Source organism: Oncorhynchus nerka, linkage group LG12 (assembly GCF_034236695.1).
Source record: "Oncorhynchus nerka isolate Pitt River linkage group LG12, Oner_Uvic_2.0, whole genome shotgun sequence".
Classification (NCBI taxonomy): domain Eukaryota; kingdom Metazoa; phylum Chordata; class Actinopteri; order Salmoniformes; family Salmonidae; genus Oncorhynchus; species Oncorhynchus nerka.
Window position 1 is genome coordinate 16791834 of NC_088407.1, and position 10974 is coordinate 16802807.

The 10974-nt window shown below is 46.7% G+C and overlaps 1 protein-coding gene across 2 annotated transcripts in view; it reads left to right on the forward strand.

The window, feature by feature from the left end:
• LOC115125538 (arrestin red cell-like) overlaps nt 1-10974 on the forward strand; it is a 159165-nt gene that overhangs the window by 114378 nt on the left and 33813 nt on the right. For both annotated transcript variants that reach the window (XM_065025290.1, XM_065025291.1), the window contains exons 10-11: nt 880-952; nt 4582-4719. In XM_065025290.1, the coding sequence (XP_064881362.1) occupies nt 880-952; nt 4582-4719 (211 nt within the window). The remainder of the gene's footprint in view (nt 1-879; nt 953-4581; nt 4720-10974) is intronic.

A 10974-nucleotide genomic window follows, 5' to 3' on the forward strand; every position in this document is an offset into this window, starting at 1 on the left:
CTTTATACACAGGTTTGTATGGGTATGCTTCCTGTCCCTCTCTCTCCTACAGCGTGTCTCCTACAGCGTGTCTCCTATAGCGTGTCTCCTACTGTGTGTCTCCTACAGCGTGTCTCCTACAGCGTGTCTCCTACAGCGTGTCTCCTACAGCGTGTGTGTTTTCCTGCTGTGTTAACCCTCTCTCTCTCCTACAGCGTGTCTCCTACAGCGTGTGTCTCCTACAGCGTGTCTCCTACAGCATGTCTCCTACAGCGTGTGTGTTTTCCTGCTGTGTTAACCCTCTCTCTCTCCTACAGCATGTCTCCTACAGCGTGTCTCCTACAGCGTGTGTGTTTTCCTACTGTGTTAACCCTCTCTCTCTCCTACAGCGTGTCTCCTACAGCGTGTGTGTTTTCCTACTGTGTTAACCCTCTCTCTCTCCTACAGTGTGTCTCCTACAGCGTGTGTGTTTTCCTACTGTGTTAACCCTCTCTCTCTCCTACAGCGTGTCTCCTACAGCGTGTCTCCTACAGCGTGTGTGTTTTCCTACTGTGTTAACCCTCTCTCTCTCCTACAGCGTGTCTCCTACAGCGTGTCTCCTACAGCGTGTGTCTCCTACAGCGTGTCTCCTACAGTGTGTGTGTTTTCCTGCTGTGTTAACCCTCTCTCTCTCCTACAGCGTGTCTCCTACAGCGTGTCTCCTACAGCGTGTCTCCTACAGCGTGTGTCTCCTACAGCGTGTCTCCTACAGCGTGTCTCCTACAGTGTGTGTGTTTTCCTACTGTGTTAACCCTCTCTCTCTCCTACAGCGTGTCTCCTACAGCGTGTCTCCTACAGCGTGTTTCCTACAGTGTGTGTGTTTTCCTACTGTGTTAACCCTCTCTCTCTCCCCTGCTGCAGTTCGCCAGTATGCTGACATTTGTCTGTTCAGTACGGCTCAGTACAAGTGTCCTGTTGCACAGGAAGAGGCAGAGTGAGTCCCCTTCTCTCCATCCCTGTCTCCTTCTCTCCAAACCTCTCTCTCCATCCCTGTCCCCTTCTCTCCAAACCTCTCTCTCCATCCCTGTACCCTTCTCTCCAAACCTCTCTCTCCATCCCTGTAACCTTCTCTCCAAACTTCTCTCTCCATCCCTGTCCCCTTCTCTCCAAACCTCTCTCTCCATCCCTGTAACCTTCTCTCCAAACCTCTCTCTCCATCCCTGTACCCTTCTCTCCAAACCTCTCTCTCCATCCCTGTCCCCTTCTCTCCGAACCTCTCTCTCCATCCCTGTACCCTTCTCTCCAAACCTCTCTTTCCATCCCTGTCCCCTTCTCTCCAAACCTCTCTCTCCATCCCTGTCCCCTTCTCTCCAAACCTCTCTTTCCATCCCTGTCCCCTTCTCTCCAAACCTCTCTCTCCATCCCTGTCCCCTTCTCTCCAAACCTCTCTCTCCATCCCTGTACCCTTCTCTCCAAACCTCTCTCCATCCCTTCTCTCCAAACCTCTCTCTCCATCCCTGTCCCCTTCTCTCCAAACCTCTCTCTCCATCCCTGTACCCTTCTCTCCAAACCTCTCTCTCCATCCCTGTCCCCTTCTCTCCAAACCTCTCTCTCCATCCCTGTACCCTTCTCTCCAAACCTCTCTCTCCATCCCTGTACCCTTCTCTCCAAACCTCTCTCTCCATCCCTGTCCCCTTCTCTCCAAACCTCTCTCTCCATCCCTGTACCCTTCTCTCCAAACCTCTCTCTCCATCCCTGTCCCCTTCTCTCCAAACCTCTCTCTCCATCCCTGTACCCTTCTCTCCAAACCGCTCTCTCCATCCCTGTACCCTTCTCTCAAAACCTCTCTCTCCATCCCTGTACCCTTCTCTCCAAACCTCTCTCTCCATCCCTGTACCCTTCTCTCCAAACCTCTCTCTCCATCCCTGTCCCCCTCTCCATCCCTGTCCCCTCTCTCCAAACCCTCTCTCCATCCCTGTACCCTTCTCTCCAAACCGCTCTCTCCATCCCTGTACCCTTCTCTCAAAACCTCTCTCTCCATCCCTGTCCCCTTCTCTCCAAACCTCTCTCTCCATCCCTGTACCCTTCTCTCCAAACCTCTCTCTCCATCCCTGTAACCTTCTCTCCAAACTCTCTCTCCATCCCTGTCCCTTCTCTCCAAACCTCTCTCTCCATCCCTGTAACCTTCTCTCCAAACCTCTCTCCATCCCTGTACCCTTCTCTCCAAACCTCTCTCTCCATCCCTGTCCCCTTCTCTCTCCGAACCTCTCTCTCCATCCCTGTACCCTTCTCTCCAAACCTCTCTTTCCATCCCTGTCCCCTTCTCTCCAAACCTCTCTCTCCATCCCTGTCCCCTTCTCTCCAAACCTCTTTCCATCCCTGTCCCCTTCTCTCCAAACCTCTCTCTCCATCCCTGTCCCCTTCTCTCCAAACCTCTCTCTCCATCCCTGTACCCTTCTCTCCAAACCTCTCTCTCCATCCCTGTCCCCTTCTCTCCAAACCTCTCTCTCCATCCCTGTACCCTTCTCTCCAAACCTCTCTCCATCCCTGTACCCTTCTCTCCAAACCTCTCTCTCCATCCCTGTCCCCTTCTCTCCAAACCTCTCTCTCCATCCCTGTACCCTTCTCTCCAAACCGCTCTCTCCATCCCTGTACCCTTCTCTCAAAACCTCTCTCTCCATCCCTGTACCCCTTCTCCAAACCTCTCTCTCCATCCCTGTCCCCTTCTCTCCAAACCTCTCTCTCCATCCCTGTCCCCTTCTCTCCAAACCTCTCTCCATCCCTGTCCCCTTCTCTCCAAACCGCTCTCTCCATCCCTGTCCCCTTCTCTCCAAACCTCTCTCTCCATCCCTGTACCCTTCTCTCCAAACCTCTCTCTCCATCCCTGTCCCCTTCTCTCCAAACCTCTCTCTCCATCCCTGTCCCCTTCTCTCCAAACCTCTCTCTCCATCCCTGTACCCTTCTCTCCAAACCTCTCTCTCCATGTACCCTTCTCTCCAAACCCTTCCATCCCTCCCTTCTCTCAAACCTCTCTCCATCCCTGTACCCTTCTCTCCAAACCTCTCTCTCCATCCCTGTCCCCTTCTCTCCAAACCTCTCTCTCCATCCCTGTCCCCTTCTCTCCACACCTCTCTCTCCATCCCTGTACCCTTCTCTCCAAACCTCTCTCTCCATCCCTGTCCCCTTCTCTCCAAACCTCTCTCTCCATCCCTGTCCCCTTCTCTCAAAACCTCTCTCTCTCCATCCCTGTACCCTTCTCTCCAAACCTCTCTCTCCATCCCTGTCCCCTTCTCTCCAAACCTCTCTCTCCATCCCTGTCCCCTTCTCTCCAAACCTCTCTCTCCATCCCTGTCCCCTTCTCTCCAAACCTCTCTCTCCATCCCTGTCCCCTTCTCTCCAAACCTCTCTCTCCATCCCTGTACCCTTCTCTCAAACCTCTCTCTCATCCCTGTACCCTTCTCTTAAACCTCTCTCTCCATCCCTGTCCCCTTCTCTCCAAACCTCTCTCTCCATCCCTGCCCCCGTCTCTCCAAACCTCTCTCTCCATCCCTGTACCCTTCTCTCAAACCTCTCTCTCCATCCCTGTACCCTTCTCTTAAACCTCTCTCTCCATCCCTGTCTCCTTCTCTCAAAACCTCTCTCTCCATCCCTGTCCCCTTCTCTCCAAACCTCTCTCTCCATCCATGTACCCTTCTCTCAAACCTCTCTCTCCATCCCTATCCCCTTCTATCCAAACCTCTCTCTCCATCCCTGTCTCCTTCTCATCCTCCTCTTCTTCTTTGTCTCGTCTGTGAGAGAGAGAGAATAATGCAGGCAGATTGTGTGGCCAAACAGACACTCACTTTCAGTAGTGTGTTTAATAGTTTTGTTGTATTATTTCTGCATATCTTCTACCTCATATTGTATGGCCCTCTATGACATCACCCAACCCCCTTTCTGCTGGCACTCCCATGCCAGAATACCCCTCTCCTCCCCACCCCCCATCTACCCCTTCTCAACGGCCATAGGTAACCTCATCTTATCCCGTCTAGTAACATCACAGCCCCTTGTCTCCTTGTTATGACATCTTAGTCAGTGTTTCCCCCCCTGTACTGTAGTTTTACAGGTGACTGATGTAGTTCTGCACAGATGTGACACCTACAAAAAGTCTGTGGGCCGTGCCTCCGACCGGTGAGTAGAGGAGGAGCGACTGGCTAGGCCTTGACCCAAAATGGCCGCCCAAGACGTAACCCCCAGAACTCCCAGACCCAGACCTCCCCACAACCCCAGTACCTGGCTTGATTTTTGGTCCACCAAAACTTTCCCTCGTGGCCTAAATCAAGATGCCCGACCTCCCAATCTGATAACTATCCTCCTTGTCCCCTGTTATCCAGTCCTCCACAAGAAGCCACTGGCCCCAAAACCCAATATCCTTTCTCTCAAATGAAAAGGATTCTCTCCCAGTCTAGTCCCCTTCAATGCCCCTCTCCCTCCCTGTTCCAGCATCTCACAGATCCTTTCGTTTCCTCTCTTCTTTCCTTACTGCTTCCCCAGCGTTGTGGATTCCTATACAAGAGGGACTAGGAACCCATCACATATGAAATAAATAATCAATAATTCTCTCTCTCTCACCATCCTCCACAGTGACCAGGTGTCCCCCAGCAGTACGTTCTGTAAGGTGTACACCCTGACTCCCACGCTCACCAACAACCGAGAAAAGAGAGGCCTGGCTCTGGATGGCAAGCTGAAGCACGAAGACACCAATCTGGCCTCCAGCACTATGTAAGACATTACATAGAGAGAGAGACATTCCAGAGAGAGTTAGAGAGAGAGACTAGAGAAACACATTACAGAGAGAGAGAGAGAGAGACTAGAGAAACACATTACAGAGAGAGAGAGAGAGAGAGAGAGACTAGAGAAACACATTACAGAGAGAGAGAGACAGAGAGAGAGAGAGAGAAACACATTACAGAGAGAGAGAGAGAGAAACACATTACAGAGAGAGAGAGAGAGAGAGAGAGACTAGAGAAACACATTACAGAGAGAGAGAGAGAGACTAGAGAAACACATTACAGAGAGAGAGAGAGAGAGAGAGAGAGAGACAGAGAGAGAGAGAGAGAGAGACTAGAGAAACACATTACAGAGAGAGAGAGAGAGAGAGAGAGAGACTAGAGAAACACATTACAGAGAGAGAGAGAGAGAGACTAGAGAAACACATTACAGAGAGAGAGAGAGAGAGAGAGAGAGACTAGAGAAACACATTACAGAGAGAGAGAGAGAGACTAGAGAAACACATTACAGAGAGAGAGAGAGAGAGAGAGAAACACATTAGAGAGAGAGAGAGAGAGAGAGACTAGAGAAACACATTACAGAGAGAGAGAGAGAGAGACTAGAGAAACACATTACAGAGAGAGAGAGAGAGAGAGAGACTAGAGAAACACATTACAGAGAGAGAGAGAGAGAGAGAGACTAGAGAAACACATTAGAGAAACACATACAGAGACAGAGACAGAGAGAGAGAGAGAGAGAGAGACTAGAGAAACACATTACAGAGAGAGAGAGAGAGAGAGAGAGACTAGAGAAACACATTACAGAGAGAGAGAGAGAGAGAGACTAGAGAAACACATTACATTACAGAGAGAGAGAGAGACTAGAGAAACACATTACAGAGAGAGAGAGAGAGAGAGAGAGACTAGAGAAACACATTACAGAGAGAGAGAGAGAGAGAGAGACTAGAGAAACACATTACAGAGAGAGAGAGAGAGAGAGAGAGAGAAACACAACAGACATTAGAGAGAGAGAGAGACTAGAGAAACACATTACAGAGAAACATTACAGAGAGAGAGAGAGAGAGAGAGACTAGAGAAACACATTACAGAGAGAGAGAGAGAGAGAGACTAGAGAGAGAGACTAGAGAAACACAGAGAGAGAGAGAGAGAGAAACACATTAGAGAGAGAGAGAGAGAGAGAGACTAGAGAAACACATTACAGAGAGAGAGAGAGACTAGAGAAACACATTAGAGAGAGAGAGAGAGAGAGAGAGAGACTAGAGAAACACATTAGAGAGAGAGAGAGAGAGAGACTAGAGAAACACATTACAGAGAGAGAGAGAGAGAGAGAGAGAGAGACAGAGAGAGAGACTAGAGAAACACATTACAGAGAGAGAGAGAGAGAGAGAGACTAGAGAAACACATTACAGAGAGAGAGAGAGAGACTAGAGAAACACATTACAGAGAGAGAGAGAGAGAGACTAGAGAAACACATTACAGAGAGAGAGAGAGAGAGAGACTAGAGAAACACAGAGAGAGAGAGAGAGAGAGAGAGAGAGAGAGACTAGAGAAACACATTACAGAGAGAGAGAGAGAGAGAGAGACTAGAGAAACACATTACAGAGAGAGAGAGAGAGAGAGAGAGACTAGAGAAACACATTACAGAGAGAGAGAGAGAGAGAGACTAGAGAAACACATTACAGAGAGAGAGAGAGAGAGAGAGACTAGAGAAACACATTACAGAGAGAGAGAGACTAGAGAAACACATTACAGAGAGAGAGAGACTAGAGAAACACATTACAGAGAGAGAGAGAGAGACTAGAGAAACACATTACAGAGAGAGAGAGACTAGAGAAACACATTACAGAGAGAGAGAGAGAGAGAGACTAGAGAAACACATTACAGAGAGAGAGAGAGAGAGAGAGAGAGACTAGAGAAACACATTACAGAGAGAGAGAGAGAGAGAGAGACTAGAGAAACACATTACAGAGAGAGAGAGAGAGACTAGAGAAACACATTACAGAGAGAGAGAGAGAGAGAGAGAGAGACTAGAGAAACACATTACAGAGAGAGAGAGAGAGACTAGAGAAACACATTACAGAGAGAGAGAGAGAGAGAGACTAGAGAAACACATTACAGAGAGAGAGAGAGAGAGAGAGAGAGAGACTAGAGAAACACATTACAGAGAGAGAGAGAGAGAGAGAGACTAGAGAAACACATTACAGAGAGAGAGAGAGAGAGAGAGAGAGACTAGAGAAACACATTACAGAGAGAGAGAGAGAGAGAGACTAGAGAAACACATTACAGAGAGAGAGAGAGAGAGCAGAGACTAGAGAAACACATTACAGAGAGAGAGAGAGAGAGAGAGAGACAGAGATTACAGAGAGAACACACATAGAGAGAGAGAGAGAGAGAGAGAGACTAGAGAAACACATTACAGAGAGAGAGAGAGACTAGAGAAACACATTACAGAGAGAGAGAGAGAGAGAGAGACTAGAGAAACACATTACAGAGAGAGAGAGAGAGAGACTAGAGAAACACATTACAGAGAGAGAGAGAGAGAGAGAGAGACTAGAGAAACACATTACAGAGAGAGAGAGAGAGAGAGACTAGAGAAGACATTACAGAGAGAGAGAAACACATTACAGAGAGAGAGAGACTAGAGAAACACATTACAGACAGAGAGAGAGAGACACAGAGAGAGAGAGAGACAGAGAAACACATTACAGAGAGAGAGAGAGAGAGACTAGAGAAACACATTACAGAGAGAGAGAGAGAGAGAAACACATTACAGAGAGAGAGAAACACATTACAGAGAGAGAGAGAGAGAGAGACTAGAGAAACACATTACAGAGAGAGAGAGAGACAGAGAGAGACAGAGAAACACATTACAGAGAGAGAGAGAGAGACAGAGAGAAACACATTACAGAGAGAGAGAGAGAGAGAGAGACTAGAGAAACACATTACAGAGAGAGAGAGAGAGAGAGAGAGACACATTACAGAGAGAGAGAGACTAGAGAAACACATTACAGAGAGAGAGAGAGACTAGAGAAACACATTACAGAGAGAGAGAGACTAGAGAAACACATTACAGAGAGAGAGAGAGAGAGAGAGAGAGACTAGAGAAACACATTACAGAGAGAGAGAGAGAGAGAGAGACTAGAGAAACACATTACAGAGAGAGAGAGAGAGACTAGAGAAACACATTACAGAGAGAGAGAGAGAGAGAGAGACTAGAGAAACACATTACAGAGAGAGAGAGAGAGAGAGAGACTAGAGAAACACATTACAGAGAGAGAGAGAGAGAGAGAGAGAGACTAGAGAAACACATTACAGAGAGAGAGAGAGACTAGAGAAACACATTACAGAGAGAGAGAGAGACAGAGAGACTAGAGAAACACATTACAGAGAGAGAGAGAGAGAGAGAGACATTACAGAGAGAGAGAGAGAAACACATTACAGAGAGAGAGAGAGAGAGACTAGAGAAAGATTACAGATTAGAGAGAGAGAGAGAGAGAGAGACTAGAGAAACACATTACAGAGAGAGAGAGAGAGAGAGAGACTAGAGAAACACATTACAGAGAGAGAGAGAGAGAGAGAGAGACTAGAGAAACACATTACAGAGAGAGAGAGAGAGAGAGAGAGAGACTAGAGAAACACATTACAGAGAGAGAGAGAGACTAGAGAAACACATTACAGAGAGAGAGAGAGAGAGAGACTAGAGAAACACATTACAGAGAGAGAGAGAGAGAGAGACTAGAGAAACACATTACAGAGAGAGAGAGAGAGAGAGAGAGACACAGAGAGAGAGAGAGAGAGAGACTAGAGAAACACATTACAGAGAGAGAGAGAGAGAGAGACTAGAGAAACACATTACAGAGAGAGAGAGAGACTAGAGAAACACATTACAGAGAGAGAGAGAGAGAGAGACTAGAGAAACACATTACAGAGAGAGAGAGAGAGAGAGAGAAACACATTACAGAGAGAGAGAGAGACTAGAGAAACACATTACAGAGAGAGAGAGAGAGAGAGAGACTAGAGAAACACATTACAGAGAGAGAGAGAGAGAGAGACTAGAGAAACACATTACAGAGAGAGAGAGAGAGAGAGAGAGACTAGAGAAACACATTACAGAGAGAGAGAGAGAGAGAGAGAGAGACAGAGAGAGAAGAGACATTAGAGAGAGAGAGAGAGAGAGAGAGAGAGACTAGAGAAACACATTACAGAGAGAGAGAGAGAGAGAGAGAGACTAGAGAAACACATTACAGAGAGAGAGAGAGAGAGAGACTAGAGAAACACATTACAGAGAGAGAGAAAGACATTACTAGAGAAACACATTACAGAGAGAGAGAGAGAGAGAGACTAGAGAAACACATTACAGAGAGAGAGAGAGAGAGAGAGAGAAACACATTACAGAGAGAGAGACAGAGACAGACTAGAGAAACACATTACAGAGAGAGAGAGAGAGAGAAGACATTACAGAGAGAGAGAGAAACACATTACAGAGAGAGAGAGAGAGAGAGAGACTAGAGAAACACATTACAGAGAGAGAGAGAGAGAGAGAGAGAGACTAGAGAAACACATTACAGAGAGAGAGAGAGAGAGACTAGAGAAACACATTACAGAGAGAGAGAGAGAGAGAGAGAGACTAGAGAAACACATTACAGAGAGAGAGAGAGACTAGAGAAACACATTACAGATTAGAGAGAGAGAGAGAGAGAGAGAGACTAGAGAAACACATTACAGAGAGAGAGAGAGAGAGAGAGACTAGAGAAACACATTAGAGAGAGAGAGAGAGAGAGAGACTAGAGAAACACATTAGAGAGAGAGAGAGAGAGAGAGAGAGAGACTAGAGAAACACATTACAGAGAGAGAGAGAGAGACTAGAGAAACACATTACAGAGAGAGAGAGACTAGAGAAACACATTACAGAGAGAGAGAGAGAGACTAGAGAAACACAGACAGAGAAACACATTACAGAGAGAGAGAGACTAGAGAAACACATTACAGAGAGAGAGAGAGAGAGACTAGAGAAACACATTAGAGAGAGAGAGAGAGAGAGAGAGACTAGAGAAACACATTACAGAGAGAGAGAGAGAGAGAGAGAGAGACATTAGAGAAACACATTACAGAGAGAGAGAGAGAGAGACTAGAGAAACACATTACAGAGAGAGAGAGAGAGAGAGAGAGACTAGAGAAACACATTACAGAGAGAGAGAGAGACTAGAGAAACACATTACAGAGAGAGAGAGAGAGAGACTAGAGAAACACATTACAGAGAGAGAGAGAGAGAGAGAGAGACTAGAGAAACACATTAGAGAGAGAGAGAGAGAGAGAGAGACTAGAGAAACACATTAGAGAGAGAGAGAGAGAGAGAGAGAGAGAGAGACTAGAGAAACACATTACAGAGAGAGAGACTAGAGAAACACATTACAGAGAGAGAGAGACTAGAGAAACACATTACAGAGAGAGAGAGAGAGAGACTAGAGAAACACATTACAGAGAGAGAGAGAGAGAGAGAGAGAGAGAGACTAGAGAAACACATTACAGAGAGAGAGAGAGAGAGAGAGACTAGAGAAACACATTACAGAGAGAGAGAGACTAGAGAAACACATTACAGAGAGAGAGAGAGAGAGACTAGAGAAACACATTAGACAGAGAGAGAGAGACTAGAGAAACACATTACAGAGAGAGAGAGAGAGAGACTAGAGAAACACATTACAGAGAGAGAGAGAGAGAGAGAGAGACATTACAGAGAGAGACTAGAGAAACACATTACAGAGAGAGAGAGAGAGAGACTAGAGAAACACATTACAGAGAGAGAGAGAGAGAGAGAGACTAGAGAAACACATTACAGAGAGAGAGAGAGAGAGAGAGAGAGAGAGAGAGAGAGAGAGAGAGACTAGAGAAACACATTACAGAGAGAGAGAGAGAGAGACTAGAGAAAACACATTACTGAGAGAGAGAGAGAGAGAGAAACACATTACAGAGAGAGAGAGAGACTAGAGAAACACATTACAGAGAGAGAGAGAGAGAGAGAGAGAGAGAGAGACTAGAGAGAGAGAGAGAGAGACTAGAGAAACACATTACAGAGAGAGAGAGAGAGAGACTAGAGAAACACATTACAGAGAGAGAGAGAGAGAGAGAGAGACTAGAGAAACACAGAGAGAGAGAGAGAGAGAGAGAAGACATTAGAGAAACACATTAGAGACAGAGAGAGAGAGAGAGACTAGAGAAACACATTACAGAGAGAGAGAGAGACAGAGAG